The following is a 16893-nucleotide window of genomic DNA, read 5'->3' on the forward strand; positions in this document are numbered from 1 at the left end:
CAGGAAACACCACTGTGTGGATGTGAAGTCCCCTGCTTAGAGGGGCCACTGCAAAGACACCTGTGCCAACGTCTAAACTGCAAGAGAAATGAGTTCTGACAGAGGCTTTTAAAAATGTTTATTGATGATTATTCGATGGAATGATGGCGCAATAGTGCAAACCACTGTGCAATTGGGAGGACACTCCCTTCCCAGCTTTCACGTTTACTTTATTATAGACGAGACATGGAATAAGGATTAAATACAAAATGGGTCAGTATGCTGCATTTACCACCCCCACTGGGCATTGCACAGATTACTGTTCCCTCAGTGCATGTCAGTTCAGAGCTACATTGAAGTGGGGAATGGCTGCTTGTTCTGCCCGGCCCTATGAGCTGGAACCAGCAATCTTTTTCATTTGCACACACATCCTCAGTCTGAAAATCCTAGCACTTCACTCAGCCAGTTTCTGCACTTTGTTTCATAAATAATTGAAAATACCAAATGTTCACAAGCCACACATAACATTTACTCGAACACTACAAGTGAGCTTCAAGAGCACTTCTTCAGAATCAAGATTTCTGCTAACACTCTTCACTAATCTTGCTAGCTTGTAAACTTGGGTGCCCACTTCTTCATTTTTAAGTGTCTTTCCCCCTGGAAGCTTCTAAAAACAATTGTGAGTGAGCAGCTAAACTTTTTATAGTTAGTGTTTGAGTCAGCATTGGAAGAGATTTATTTGTCCACTAGCAAGCGAACAGCTAGCTTGTCTAAGAAGATTGCACTGTTAGATTCTAAGTCAAAGAACATTCTGTCCTCAAGTGATCCATTTTGTGAAAAAACAACCCCAACCACAACCCAAAAAATTAAACAACACAGTTATGAGTCTCAAGGCTAAACTGACCAGCATGTAGAGGTTCAAATTATCATCCACACATATCCTCCTCGCCTCTCAAATCTGTGATAATGTCCTTTTCTTCGAGAGAATCTAGAACCACAGCCACTTGGAGACAATAAAAAACCATGGGGCAGATACTGGAGACTTTAGAAACTGCTGGATTTACATAATGGGACTTGGTGGTGGGCTGTCTTTGAATGTCATTCTCATTCCAGTCCAACAAAGTTACCTACACATAAAGTTGAAGTTGTGCGACTTGTCAAAAACAAGACATCTCCAATTATTGATCACACTTCAGCATACAGCTGGGACAGGGAATAACACATTACAGAAAGCAAAACCACAAGATTTTAGTTACATAAAACAATATAATTTGTATATAAACTGATAAATACTGTCTCCATGGTTCACTAATTCCAAATACTAGTTATCTGCACATTAGTTGCTAATATCTATTAACAGAAGTAGTTCCAACTTGTGCTCTCTCAGGGTGGTCAATTCATCTCCGAGACTAGTCAGCTGTTTGCTCTGACAAAAAAAAAAATCTCAGCACTGAGACTGGGTCCCATGGGAAGATTTCATTTTACCTTCCAGATAACGAGTATTATGATTATACAGGCCACAGCAAGACCAAGAATCAGGATACAGATCTTCTTACGGGATTTCTTCTAATAAGAGAAGAAAAAAAAAAAAAAAGCCACTGACACCAGGAACACTTGAGGAAAAAGCAAGGCTACCATTCATGTTACTAACTTGGGGGAACAAGAACACCTGATACCCACAGTTATTTGAGAGAAGTAACCAGTGTACTCTGAAGACTTTTACATGTTCCTTAAACTCCAAGATTCTACACATGAATGTTTTCAGTTTTAGGAGTGCAGTGGGCTAAGAGATGTAGTTGAGTCAAAATGTGACAGGTTTTGCTTCTCTTAAGGAAAATACAAGCCTCAGAGAAGGACAAACCTTTCTAGCTATTTAGATTTTTCAGGTAACCCTAATCAAACTCCTAAGCAGTTCTCTGATACAATCTCCCCTTGGCCACTTGGGCTTGGTATTGCATTTCTACAATTTAAATGATTTCATGTACAGTTACTGCATTTGGATTTTACAGCTTTGCTCACTTTATCCATTACAGGAAACTACAGTCCATCCGTATACTGTGGACTATACCAATTATTTTTAACTTGGCATCTAAGGATTTGAGGGTAGTTATATATAACCACTTCTTTCTCCATGCAGAAAAAAAAGAAAACCACATGCAAAACATATCCAAAAGCTCCCAAACTCAGTTTTATAAATGCCTCCGAACTTTGACAAGGAAGCCATGGAGAGAGAGAATACTACTACACACTGCCAGATGGTAAAAGCAACAGTCCCACCCTTGCCCTTAACAGCAAGTTTTATTGCCTTCCAGTACCTCCCACTTAAGAGTCCAGTATTTCTCTTGTGTAGAAGCCTGAGGTCCCAGCAGTAACGGGACTGACTAAAGCAGAACCCTTACCCCTTCGCAGAACCTGGACCTACAGGGACAAGGATGATGAAAGGAACCTACAGGGACAAGGATGATGAAAGGAACCTACACTGGCCACCATACAGCAGTGAGAGCCACTGCAAGGGATTTGATGGGGCAGGGAGCACAGACTATGGGACAGAAACTCAGCAGCTGGACAGGAGTGTTGCAAATCCTGGTCACCAGAAGTTACCTAAGCCTGGGCATGGATTTTTTGCATGTCAGTGTCTTGGCTGATATGTTTGCAAGTTGGATACAACATCAGAATCTCTTCTTGTTTCTTCTGCTACCTAACAACTACAAAGACAGGTAAACACTTAGGCTTACGGAATGTGAAGAGCCAGACTCTACCTACTCTAAAGTAGAAGGTGAATTTCAATACCATGTTTTTGACTCAAGTGTTTTATATATTCCTTGCAGCCAATTTTGAATGAACGCCAGCTTGCATGAGTTGGTTTTAATAACTAGTGTGGTGTGCTGCAGTCCTTAGTCCTCTTGCTCTGCCTGTTTCATTACTGCTCAACCATACACTGACAATTAAGCAACTGATTTTCACACAGATTTTACCTGATAATAGGCAGCTCTCTGTAACTGCTCACTGGCTCTTTCCACATGGACTTCTGCACTTTCAACATTTGCCTCAATGCTATCTATGGAAAAAAAAGGAGAACTCATTGCAAAATATTTCAGAGCTTCAGTGTTTAAAAATTACAGCCAGAAGTACAATACTTTTAATGCAAAATACTGAAAATTTAATCCATGTAGACAAAACATGTAACTGAACCAAGAAAAAACTTCTTATTATCCAAATGCACTTACCAATCATATCTCCTTGGTCATGGATCATCATGGCTAAATCCTTAAATATCTGATTGACATCCAAAATGTCTGCCTGAAGACAACAATTTAACAAGTTACAACGACCACTGGGTACAATATTTTCCAATCCTCACTCTTAGCACCTCTTCTGACCATTATTCAAAGGGTAAGAACAGACACCAGCATTCACTGACTGATGTGATTTGATGTTATCACCTGTGCAATTTGGGATTAACACAGGAGCCTACAATAGTCCAGCTACTGAATACTTCTTTCATCACACAGAGCAATTAGCAAATCATGAACACTGCAACATGAGTTGCTCCTGCCATATCTGAAGGATCACCAGTCAACACTGAAGGAAAATATACCTCCTTCAACAGGGACAGGGAGATTATCTTGGCATCAATCCTCTCTGTGAGGAACTCTGTTACTCCACCATCAGCTCTCCTCTGCCCATCCCATTAATTAACACTGCATCCTTTGATTTATCTCCCAGTACTGTTAACTGTGCAGGATCGACCCGTCACCTCTAATTGCCTGATTGCGGTTTCTCTTTCTTTAATGAGTTCAAGGTCCTGTTCAGTTATTGCCACATCTTCTTCCTGAGACTGCATCTGATTCCAATCTTCACCACTGGAAAGAGAGGGAAAGTCAGTGTTTCTCTGACAATAGGCACTTCCATGCTGTATCTTATAGCAAAATGAGTTAAAGTTGAAGAGTTTCCTACAGAGCAACCCTCAGGTTCTTGGCCCTGTCACTGTGTACAGGGATAGGGCCCATTTGTGACAACAGTCACAAATTGGAACAATTGAAAAAAGGGATAGATCAGGCAATGTGAAGACACTGGAAAGCAGTTACATGCATAGCACACTCTGTTCTAGAATGTAACAGTTTTATCTACAGCATTACAGAAGAAACCTGCCTATTTCAGTTCTGCTTTTTCTAAAAAATACTTGTACCTTCCTTGCTTCTTACCATCCCTCCAAAGGGGAGAAATCAGGGTGAAAGCTCTGATAGAGAGCAGCCTGCAAGCACATTAACAGAACAGAAGAACACCTGAAAAGCATCTGGATTCAAAGATTCTTGACTATTTGGCATTTGGAGATAAGGCTAAAGTGTTTTAGTATTTCAATTCGTTAGTCTAGCAGGAACATTGCATTCAATTACACACCAAAAGTGATACTAAAACTCAAGTAGCTCTGCATCCCAGTCTACCTCTCTCCTGATGAGCTGGTTCTTCACAACTGCTGCAGTTACATGAATTAGAGTGGAGTCAGCATCTGTAATACAAGGCCACCTCTGTGTTCAGCTTAGAATGTTCTTCAAGGGCAACATCTCCATCTTTTCAATAGAGAAGTGTGCCAGAAAACATTGTACCAGTCCAGTGTTCGGTACAACACCAAATAGTAAGTTTTAAAGTCTTAAAAGGGCCTTAAGAAATGAAAATAAACTACATGAATAGGTCAGACTCAGCTGACCATTCCAGTAATTCAGCTCTGAGATGACCAGAGGGTTTGCAGATCTCAAAAGCAGAAGTTTCACACACACAGCACACCAGAACAGCTTTGAATGTGGAACAGCTGCTGGGTGCCATCATCTCTTATCTCTGGGTCCCACTGCTTTAGTGTGCAAGGCCTTCAAACCCATCCCTGCACCTGCATCACTGAACACCTGGGGTTTCACCCCTGCCTCAGAGGGAAAGCACAGGGCTAAGGAAGGGACACACACCAAGCAGCTGAGCAGATGAAGGGCAGTTTGCAGAGGGAGGGTGAAACAGGTAAGAAAGGTCTCTCGATTCACAAAGCAAAGGATTTATACAGACAGGGCCAATGGATTTCAGCCCAGCTAATCACAGATACTTCTGGAGGGGCTCAGGCTCTCTTTACCACACTGCAGAGTTGATGCTACATTTTCCAAAGCCATCTACCCCACAGGCACACTGTTACTGCAGTGCAACTGTCTGACAGGTGAGAGTAATGCTGTCTTGTGCACATTCCAGGATTAGTTTGCCAGTGCACAATGTCCAGGACTTCTGAATTTTAGGCAGCCTCATCTGCTATTCTGCTGTAGCTCCAACTGGCCTGCTAGAGAGCATCCAAACCCAGGCCATAAATATGCAGCTCTCTGTGGAAAGAGCCACAGTGACTGAAATCCTGTCTGGCAATCTTGTGTTTACAGGCCAGAACACCAGGAGCTCCAGCTGCCACATCCTAAGGGCACTACTGTTCCCCTCAGGTAGTAATCACACAGTCTATACTTAAGGAGGATAAAATACTGTCATATGCAGTTTTTTACATACTCTATTATGTGTGCTGTAATAGTGCTTTTCAACTCTTTGCTTTGCATTCAGCCAGCAGAGCCTGGACCAAGTTACAGTAATATATCACACCATAAAAACTTCAGTTACATGTAGTGAAAACCTCAAGAGTACAAGAAGTTATTACCTATCAAATGAAACAAGCTGTTCTTCTCTGAACCGATCATCAGCCTGGAAGAGATAAATGAGTCACTACTCTCACAGACTACCAGGACCACGCACAAAACCACCAGCAGCATCTTGAAGACCAAGCCACACACTGTCCAGAGAGTTTCTGTAGAATGCCACTGTCACTGCAGCTCTCAGATTTAACTCAGGTTATGTAAGATTAGTTTTAGCTTCACCTTTAGATTTAATTTTTAGATTCAGATTGTCTCTGCAAATCAGAGGCAAGTGAATGATCAAAAGCAGCCAGTCCATGTTCTTGGATCAGCTGTCAATGTTTGTAACCTCCTTTCCCAACATGAAGCAAAAATTTTCGAGCATAATTCAATGGATAAATACGTTCCCTTGCAGAAATTAAGAATGCAGAGCTAGCAGAAAGCCCTGAGGCAAGAGGAGAGATATACTTTCACTGGCCATTTTATTAGGAATTCTTAGTAGCCACAGGGGTTTGTCAAACCATAACAGCGAACATACATTGGAGATATTAGCAGGACAGAAATTATAAGAATATAAAGCAACACAGTGTGAGATTTGATATATAATTTAAGGTGTGGTAAGTTTCCATCTGAAGTCTTAAATTTTATAGCATAGGGCTGACATGAAGTGAAGAGCAGCCTGAAATACTTTGCTGTTCACTATGCTTAGACTCCCCATCTCATCTTCTGCAACATTTGCAACTACCAGGATTCCCTCCCTCCTCTACACTGGCACTGGAGCATGCTGAAGCGAGATTACTTCCAACACCAGGAACGGAAAACTACTGCACCAAGGCCTCAGCCTCACTCAGTACGGTGTCAGTAAAGAAGTATGAGGTTGGAAGGCAAGCACAAGATCACTCAGAAGACTCATAGTTCACTGTATCACTCCATAATTCCCATAAATACTTACAGAAATACGAGAGCCAGCTCTCGCCCTTGCTACGGTTTCTTTTTCCTTCTCTGACACTCGCCTCTGTACTGCCTGGAAATTATTTAAGGCCGTGGAGAAGTCATTCATTAATCGTTCTTTCTGAAGCCTCTGTTGGCGCTGAAGAATCGAAACACAAACAAGAGTTTAGACATTCCCATTCATTGCAAAGTGACTGTCAGACCCTTAAAAAGCCATCATAACAACAACAATGAATGCTGGCATTCAGTGATCTTTTGGTGCCAGCGGTCTGGGGTGCTGGACAGAACAAAAAGCCCACCGTGTTTTAATTCCTTAAATCAATGCTCCATGCCTTGCCAACTGCAGGACAGTTTTGTGCAACGAGGCTCTCCCAATTTCAATCTGGTTTTAAAGTCTGAGCTACACCATTACTTTTATTCTAATCACATTCCAACAATTCACCACATTTAACTACATACCTTTTGGTTACCTCCAATGCCTATTCCCTCCATCCCTTCGCTTAGCCAACTCACAGTACTTAAACCTTCTCACAACTACAGCAAGCCCCACACTTCCAGAACTAATGAAAACATCCACTGCCCCAGTCTCCTAAGCTGTTTCTCCCAACCATGCCACACTATCAGGATGTTGTTATTAGATCAGATAACATCCTTAGTCCTGATAAACATTTCAACTTTATCTTTTCTCCAAATACATTAGTTGCAATAATCCTTTTCATCCTCATTTTACTATGTCAATTTATTTAACCTCCTTTGACATGCCAGTGATGGGAAAGAAGAAATTGTGGAAAAGCTTGTCCCAAGGACAACATTGGGTCGTCAGTTCTTATGTTTTCTGATAGAGAGATTTGCAACAGCTGGCTCCAAATTGTGGGATTTCCAGGACTGTAATCCTGCAATGAGCTTGTACTAATTCAACAATAATTTCAAGGAAATAATATATTTTCAAGTATATTTTCTCTAAAATAAGCCACTACAGCAGCCTCATAATACACTGAAGCTTCCATCTGAACCCTCTGGAAGCAGCAACTCTTCTGCCAGAGCAGATCCTCAGCTTTTTCCAGCTTTTGCAGATTTTGACTGAATTTTCCCTGCGCTGCATTCAGTGACATGCACATGACAGGATTTTGCTCACCACAGAAGATTAACTGAAAAATATTTGCTGAACAAACCAGCAAAGCACAGCCATGCTTCCAATTGGCACATGAACCTTAAATACAGAATTAGACCAAGACAACATCTGCTGATCATCCTACATCCCACATCCCCAGATCATGCTACAACAGCATCCCAAAAGCAGGCAGTGGTGAATTGACACAGAGGACTGTCCCTTCCCTTTCCCACAGGGAGCAGGAACTATTTGGTAAGAGAAAATCATAATCTTTGCCTCATCATATTTTGCTTTATTCAAATATCAGGAAAGTGAGTCAGCTTCCCACTAATAAATCACATGCAAGGGAAAGCTTTCTGGCATGCTCACATTTCATACTGGTAGGCAGTTTGCTCTGAATTCTCATCCTAAAACACTGCCTTGCACCACCACACACACTTTGCAAACAAGATTATTTTTCAGAAATTTACTGAGAAAAGCAGAATTGCACACTGAGTTCTCCCCAAACATTTAGGGCCTCTTATTATCATGTGGGAAGGTTTTATATCTATCTGCCCCTGGGAAACATGGTTTTCCCAGTGTCACATAAGCAGGCAGGATGCAGCCAGCTTAATGAGCTTCTCTATTTCGTCATCATCCTTCATTGTCTCTTCAGCTGTGCCAGTTCAGGCTTTGTGACGTTGTGGTCTACCCTAGTTTCATGAAATGAATGATCTAGAAATATGTCCACAAAGTTCTGCTTGCCTACCTGTTCAGAAGCCGAGAGGGGAAGTGGCAGAGACCCCAACTCCTTTAGGTACTCATTGGTCTCTTTGGCAAGGCGGTTTGCAGAGTGCTGCAGCTGTTGTCTGAAACAGAAGTTCAAAAGCAGTTACACAAAATTTACCTAAAAAGCAACCACTGAGCATTTCAGCATCCAGAATAATGACTAAATAGGGGTTCTGAGATCACACAGATTTACAGTAGGTTTTTTTCAACCTAAAGGATAAAAGATGTACTTTATTTTTTTAACATCGACATGACTCTGGACTACATTTTTAAAAAGAATCTTTTTGCTCCCTGCTAACTAGTATAGTTCAGTAGCTTAAAAAAATCTTTTTCTCCAGTGGCATAAGAGAGAAACAATTTTATCCAGTGAACATAATCTTTTAGGGTGAATTCCTTATGGTACTAATCAGAAACTAACTCTTCACTTGACAACCACTAACTCCATTGGTTAAATGTACCTTTAATAAAAGTACAGGGATTCTGATATTAAATTCTTCACTTTTGTGAAAAACTACAGTCAGAAAAAAAAACAATCCAGCTGCTACTTCAGGAATTGCAAGGCTTTCCCTTGAGCCTTTATGTTTTCCAACAACATTGCAATATGAAGCTATTGTTGTGAAGAATCTAATGCTATTATATAAAACCTATACTGTAAACTAGGAAGAAAAAATACTAAAACCAGAAGCAGTTTCTTTTGCATTCAATGGGCACAAGATGCTTAAGTGAAAGCCACCTGACCCAACGGACACACAAATCAAGGCATTCAGGATCCATTATTGAATAAACTGTAAATGTAAACTAAACAAACCATCCATGCATTTTGGCAAGTTTGTGGCAGCTGACAATCTGTGGGGTGCAGCCACTCTCAGCCCAAAGAGGAGAGATTACGCAGTGACGTTAAATGGGAAGGCATTTGTTTGGTCACCAGTGATTAATTCTTTAATCCACTGATTAAAGAGATTGAGTCAACTGAGCAGCTCAAGGAAACAAATCCCTTTTTCTCCCAATTGGACTCTGATCTCATCCTTCAAATGTGGTATGTGTATCTTCCACCACGAGTCAGGAGCTTATCCAAAAATTGCTATTCTAAAAACCAGGATAATTGTGCATTCAGAGACTCAAGGTACTGTCACATGAAGAGACAGTGGAAGAATGTACTTTCAAGTTTTCTTTGATGACCTCAGAGATTATTCTTTCCATAATATACTATTTATGTTCCCCAGGAGTTTGTAAAAGATGCATAGACACAGAGAGCCCCTGTACAGCCTCTCCAGGGGTCAGTCTGAACTGCACCTGTTTAAATGTCTTCTACATTGTCCCCACTGGAATATTCTGAAATTACATATGACATTTTGTCTGCCATACATGATTGCTAATCCTTCTACTGCCTAAATCCATGTGTACTACAAGCTACTTTTTCATCAGTTATGGGGCTCCCTGACTGTTTTTCTTTACTGGTGTCAGGTGAGCACCAAATACCCGGTATGGCACTCATTTCTCCTGAACCATGAGTGAAGCCAGGATGACTGCTCCTCAGAGGACAGCCAATGCTAATGCATGGCTGAGGTACCACTACTTTTAAAAGAAACTACAGAAAAACTATATAGAAGAACAATATAGAAAGAACTGTTCCTACCCAGCAGTTTTGAATGTCTTCTCTAGAGTCTTGTAGAAACACCTTAATTTGCCCAGTAAACTACTTACTCATTCTGGGTTTGTAGGACTATTAATTTTATCTAATAAAGCATAATCCTGAAGAAAGTAACTCACTATCCCTAAGAACACAGACAGAAATGAAAGAACATCTACACCAATGTTTGCTCATTTAATACTCACAAATTTTCCTGAAGCTTGCTGGAATCCTGCTTGGTTCCCAGCTGGCTCATCAAATTCTTTATTTGAGCAGCTGAAGATAAAGAGATAACAAGATGAATTAGTAAGACAAGTTCAAAAATATTTTATTCCTTCTTAAATGCATTCTTCTGGCTTTCTCCAACAGAAATCTAAAAGCTACATCTATTTCAATATCTGACTTAACCTTGTAAGGCAACACTTACATTCTTTGCTATAAATATATACAAGTATCTTACGGGTGGATGCCAAGAGGATGGGGCCAGACTCTTACTGGTGTCCAGAGACAGGACACAGGACAACACCCACAACTGAAACACAGGAAGTTCCATCTAAATATGATGAAAAATTCTTTTGCTGAGAGGGAGACAAAGCCCTGGAACAGGCTGCCCACAGAAGCTGTGGAGTCTCCTTCCCTGGAGATATTCAAACCCTCCCTGGACACTGTCCTGCACATTCTGCTCAGGGGGAACCTGCTTTAGCAGGGGCTGGGCCAGGTGAACTCCAGAGGTCCCTTCCAAACCCAACAGTTCTGGGATTCTGTGAAATGCAAAGTATATTTTAAACATCCCTGCTGATACATGATCCAGCCTGACAAACTAACTTTCAGACAAGAAAGAGACAGTGAGGCATAGATACCCTGAAGAGAAGTCAGTGGAGGTAAGAGCTTGTGCACTTCCTTTCCTTTCCTTTCCTTTCCTTTCCTTTCCTTTCCTTTCCTTTCCTTTCCTTTCCTTTCCTTTCCTTTCCTTTCCTTTCCTTTCCTTTCCTTTCCTTTCCTTTCCTTTCCTTTCCTTTCCTTTCCTTTCCTTTCCTTTCCTTTCCTTTCCTTTCCTTTCCTTTCCTTTCCTTTCCTTTCCTTTCCTTTCCTTTCCTTTCCTTTCCTTTCCCTTTTTAGACCAACTAACAGAACTATTTCTACCAGCCTTGCTATTTCAGTATTTTAGACTATCACTGCTGCAGAAAAACTTCACTGTGCTTTGCTGCCACTTTTACATTATTTTTAGGTTGCTTAAATTATTAGTGTTCTGTTAAAAAATAAAAAAATAGAAACAAAATGCCAACTGCTGCTATTAGTTTCAAAGCCCCCTGGCCTCAGACCTGAATTTGTCCGCTCACGATAGTCCAAACCTTTCACAATACTGGCACAAATAATCTTCCAAGAACAACAGAGAGCAATGTGCACCTCATAGTTTGCCTCTGTCAATCTGAAATCATGTTGTAGCATAGAGAGATATTTTAGACCTCCTTCTCCCTTATCTCCAATGTTTTTCCACTATTTTCTTTATGTAGGCACTCATGATCATGAAACCACACAGTGAATCACATCAAACCATTAGCCTACATGAAAAGCAAGTACATTTTCTCTCCCCACTCCCTCTACCTTAGAATTCTTTTCTGACAGATCAAGAAGCTGATCCACTTTATTTCTGCAGCAGCACAGTTTTTATCATTACTGAAGTGCCAGGCTTGGCACTTACAACAGCAGCACAAAGATTGATTGTCCCAAATCAATCACAAAATCTGTGCTGTCACATCATGCAGTGAGAGGCAAGACCAAGGAGGATCACCTTAATACAGCTCCACAGGCAACTGAATTGAACTGAATTATCCCACGAGTTTAACAAGAGTTCCTTCCAATCCAGAGACTCCCTCCTGTGTAACTTCTGCTTTCAGCCTGGAGCCTCTGCAGTTGATTAAATGTGTTGCTGGAGAAGCATCAGATCCCTACAATGGCCATTTCTTTTACAGGGATGTCCAATGGCTTATAACAAGGGCAGCTCAGCTATAGCTGCCATATGAGTTAATCAGCAATTAGACAGTAATTAGCTTTTACATCCACCAAGTGTATTCTCACCTAGAATTTCAGACTTCTATTAGGTTATACAGTGAGGAGTTGGTTGGCAACTCCTCATGTACTGAGCTTGGCTTCCAGCAAGCAAGACTGCACATATTTCACAGCTCTGTCAGACACAGGAAGGTCAGAAAAATTCATAGTCAAGCTGGTGACAAACGACACAAGGACTGCACTCTGTGAGTGGATGCTGAGGACTTGGCAAACAGCATTTGTGCCATAATGTCCAGACATTCTGTGACTTATTTCTCTCTGCATGGGGAGATTCTTGCACAGTCCAATTTCCAGGCCAGGCAATGTCCGTCCTGCCCTGAGCCAGGTCCAGCAGTTTGCTTTGCTTAGTTTATCTCAGTTAACAAAAACACACACAGTCTACACAAAATGAGAATAAAGTGTCTGGGAAACTAAAGGAAGAGGCTGGAGCTCTTTATTCTTTAGATAGTGGGTATGCACCAACACACAGAGCCCCTAAGTCAACAGCTTTCCATCTCTACTTTTAATTTCATCTCCTTTTAATTTCAGGCTGTAGAGCCCGCCACATACTCATTACCTGGCAGCTAGAGATTTCCTGAAACACTTAAATCTCTCCTCTAGCTTCAAGCTTGCTACACTACCTGAGCAAACAACAGTTTTGCCAGCTCAGGCCACCGGTTTTCTGTACATTTTGTGTGAAATGCTCACCCCACAGAGACTCCCCAAAGAAGTGAATAATACTCAGCTGTGCATACTGCTTGCCTGCTCTTTTCCTTATAGGGGAAGAAGAAATGAGGACAGCCTTAAGGCTTCGATATATCTTTTCTCTTAGGCTTGAATGGAAACCTTTTATATAGTGTGTAATAAAGTTAACTACTGTAACATTAAGTCAGATGTTCTGTGTGTTCCCACCCACCTCGATCAAACTGTAAGGCTATTTGTTTAACTTGAGACAGGCAGTGTGTGGAGATAGGATGGATGCAGGTCATGAGACAGCAGAAGCCTGTCCTATGAGAGAGAGAAGCTGAGCTGCTTAGAACAGGAGGCTCAAAGAAATCCCGTGGAAGGAAGAAGGAAGGAGTATAAAAGAAAAAGTAGAAAGGGGGGAAAAAAGGAAAAAAGACCTCAATAAGCCATGCTATTTGGCAAACTTTGAAGCAATTCAGCAATGCCTACACCAAGGAGAAATGAACATGACTGAGCAAAGCATTTTCAGTAACATAAATAGCTTTGTATTATCAGAGAAGTCACCAACTTACTGAGGAGCCAACATGCTCAACTGATCTTGCCCTTAAAAACTTGCACGGGCACTTGAACGATGAATGTCTTTTTCAGCAAAGGCTGTATCCTTAGGAAGGATTATACTAAAGTCTCTCCTGGACGCGACTGCTTTAATGAGCAGCATTTCAGCGATCAATACTGAGATTTCTATGATTATCGTACTACAAATAACTTTCTCTAATGACCAAGAAAGAGCAACACCGTGTCCTTGGTGACATCCTGCTCGGGAGCAGGACACCGCCAGTACAGCGAGGGCGAAAGCCGCGCCTTCATCCCCATTCCAGATCCCTGACACAGCAGCTGCTCCCGGGCGCGGTGACACCTCGGGCTCCTCCTGCCCCCGGAGCCCCTCACCGAGGGCACCCGATGCCAGCCAGCGGCCGGAGTGACCGAGGTGGCAGCGCCGCGGGGAAGGGGAGGCTCGGTGACAGGGACAGACCCTCACCGAGAGCGCCCACAGCGCTCACCCCGCCCCGCAGCCGGGCTGGGCATCACCGTGCGATGCCGTGTGCCCGGCCCGGGTCCGCCCGGCCCGGGCAGCCCTGCCCGGCGCCGCTCGGGGGAGGCTGTGCCCATCCCCGGCTCTCGCCGCACCCTCGCGTTCCCGGCCTCGGGGAGCCGCCGGGCCGGGCCCGCCCCGTCCCTCCCCGGCCGGGCCGCGCACTCACTGTACTGCGCAATGCGCTGCACGTTGCCGCTGCATGTCTGGATGATGCCGCCGAAGTCCCGGGGCGGCGGCGGCGCCCCGGGGCCGCGCGGGTCCAGCGGCCCGTACGACATGGCCGGGCCGGAGCGAGCGCGGGCCCCGCTGACAGCGCCCGCCCGCCCCGCGCCTGCGCGGCCGCCGCGCCTGCGTGCTGGGGGCGGGGCCAGAGCGCGGGGAGACGCGGGCGCGGCCGGTCTGAGGGGAGAGGGGGGCGCTGAGGGGAGATAGAGACGGTGTGAGGGGAGAGAGGGGCAGTGAGGGGAGATAGAGACGGTGTGAGGGGAGAGAGGGGCAGTGAGGGGAGATGGAGGCGGTGTGAGAGGAGAGAGGGGCAGTGAGGGGAGATAGAGACGGTGTGAGGGGAGAGGGACAGTGAGGGGAGACAGAGACTGTGTGAGGGGAGAGGGTCAGTGAGGGGAGACAGAGACGGTGTGAGGGGAGAGGGGCAGTGAGGGGAGACAGAGATGGTGTGAGGGGAGCAGTGAGGGGAGATAGAGGCGGTGTGAGGAGAGAGGGGCAGTGAGGGGAGATAGAGACGGTGTGAGGAGAGAGGGGCAGTGAGGGGAGATAGCGGCTGTGTGAGGAGAGAGGGGGCAGAGAGGACCGGAGAGAGGGGCAGTGAGGGGAGAAAGGTCCGGAGTGAGGGCAGGGAGGAGCGGTGTGAGGGGTGAGGGGAGAATGGGCCGGAGTGAGGGGTGGTGTGAGGGGAGAGGGGCAGTGAGAGGAGAGAGGTCCGGAGTGAGGAATCGCGGAGTCCTCAAGGGTGGGAGTAGACCAGGATCATCATCCAGCCCCACCGTCCGCCCAGCACTGCCATTGTAAGCTCTCAGCCACTAAGACGTCACCCAGAGCCAGATCTCGGCGCATCTTCAACACCTCCAGGGGTGGTGACTCCACCACCTCCCTGGGCAGCCCCTTCCTATGCTCGACAGAACATTTTTTCTAATGTCTCATCTGAATCTCTGCTGTCTCAGCTAAAGGCTGTTTCCTCCTGTCCTCTCACTGTGAGCGCACCAGAAGAGACCAGCACCCACCTCACCACAACCCCTTCTTGGGGAGCTGCAGAGAGCGATGTGATCCCCCTTGAGCCTCCTCGAGACTTAAAAAACCCAGTTCTTCTTAACACACGTTTTTCTAGAGCCTTAACAAGCCTTGTTGCCCTTCTCTGGACGCACTCCAGCACCTGAATGTCCTTTTTGAAGCGAGGAGCGCAGAACTGAACGCAGTACTCGCTGTGTGGCCTCACCAAGGCCGAGTGCAGGGGCAGAGTCGCTTCCCTGGCCCTGCAGGGTACAGGTACAGGACAAAGGAGCCCTGCCAGGGTGAGACTGCAGTGACAGCCTGGCCTGGGGTGAGGAGGAGCCGTGCTTCCAGTACCGGGCAATCCCACCAGCAATAACGCAAATGCCTGTGAATCAAGAGTAAAGGAATTTAATAGAAGATCCCTTTCTGCTCCCTGCTGCAGGAGTTGTAGTATTTTAAGGAAAGCACATCCAATCTTTGAATAAAAAAACCTGGGCTAATGCCCTATGAGAACTTGAAAAGTCAGTGTATGTGTGAGTAAAGTAAGAGCGTAAATATTTCTTTGAGAAGTGCTTGGTGCAAGAAAAAAAAATTAATTTCAGAAGCATCCACAACAGGCCAAAATGATGGTAAATATGGAGCAGGGCTGTGGAATGAAACTTGTATAAAATAACTTGTTACCTTATTGTGGCCTTCCCTTGCCTGAAGGGGTTCCAGGAGAGCTGGAGAGGGACTTTGGACAGGGGATGGAGGGACAGGACAGAGATGGAATGGCTTTTCTCTGCCAGAGGACAGGGATATTGGGAAGGAATTCTTCCCCGTGAGGGTGGTGGGGCCCTGGAAGGAAACTTTCCTGTCTGCCCACCCAGATGCCACTCTGGGAGTCACACTCATGCCAGCCTGCGACATAAATGGAAGAGGGAAGATGAGACACGGAGTTCATGGGGCAGGTAAGGAGTTTTGCAGGAGGAGTTAAAGTGACAGCAGTGGCTGTTGAGAGAATCCCCATGGTGCTGCTGTGCTTATGGCATGTTCTGCTTCAGCAAGGAGGGTTCCCAGGGCTCTGGCTCCTCGCTCTGTGTTCTGAGGGCACACAGGGTGAACGTATCACTACCGTTACACAAAGCCCACGTGTCCCTGGAGCAAACAGCCGTGGGAAGGATGGGGCCAGCGCCTCCTTCTGAGAAGGGACCCCAGTGTTGTGAACCCCAGGACCCTCAGCACTCATCACCCAGGTCTTGAACTCCCCACCCAGCACTCAGCACCTTACACTCCATACCCAGCACTCTGCACCCAGCACGCAGTACCCTGCACTTACCACTCTGCACCCAACGCTCAGTACCTAGAACCCGGCACCCTGCTTCCCGCTCCCCGCATCTGACACCCCGCACCCAGCGCTCAGCACCAAGCACCTGACACCCCGTTCCCCGTTCCCCGCTCCTCGCTCTCCACTCCCCGTTCCCCGTTCTCCGCTCCTCTCTCCCCTTTCCCCCTCCCCTCTCCCCTCTCCCCGCTCCCCTCTCCCCTCTCCCCTCTCCCCTCCCCTCTCCCCTCATGCCCCTCTCCCCCTGCCCCTCTCCCCTCTCCCCCTCCCCTCTCCCCTTCCCCTCGTCCCCTCTCTCCCCGCTCCCTCCTCCCCTCTCCCCTCCCCACTCCCCTCGCCCCCTCTCCCCATCTCCTCCCTCTCCCCTCTCCCCTCTCCCGCTCCTCTCCCCTTCCCCTCTCCCCCTTTCCCCTCTCCTCTCTC

General features: G+C 45.3%; 1 protein-coding gene across 1 annotated transcript; it reads right to left on the minus strand.

The window, feature by feature from the left end:
- Nucleotides 1-101: 101 nt before the first annotated feature.
- On the minus strand, nucleotides 102-14239 carry STX12 (syntaxin 12). Its single transcript, XM_040086299.2, has 9 exons — nucleotides 14086-14239; nucleotides 10294-10363; nucleotides 8438-8537; nucleotides 6580-6717; nucleotides 5654-5697; nucleotides 3737-3842; nucleotides 3207-3279; nucleotides 2955-3037; nucleotides 102-1545 (listed from the first exon to the last, which is right to left on the minus strand). The coding sequence occupies exons 1-9, from the start codon at nucleotides 14195-14197 to the stop codon at nucleotides 1456-1458; spliced, it is 816 nt and encodes a 271-aa protein (XP_039942233.1). The 5' UTR covers nucleotides 14198-14239; the 3' UTR covers nucleotides 102-1455.
- Between the last annotated feature and the right edge of the window lie 2654 nt (nucleotides 14240-16893).

This window comes from Hirundo rustica, chromosome 25 (genome assembly GCF_015227805.2).
Source record: "Hirundo rustica isolate bHirRus1 chromosome 25, bHirRus1.pri.v3, whole genome shotgun sequence".
Classification (NCBI taxonomy): domain Eukaryota; kingdom Metazoa; phylum Chordata; class Aves; order Passeriformes; family Hirundinidae; genus Hirundo; species Hirundo rustica.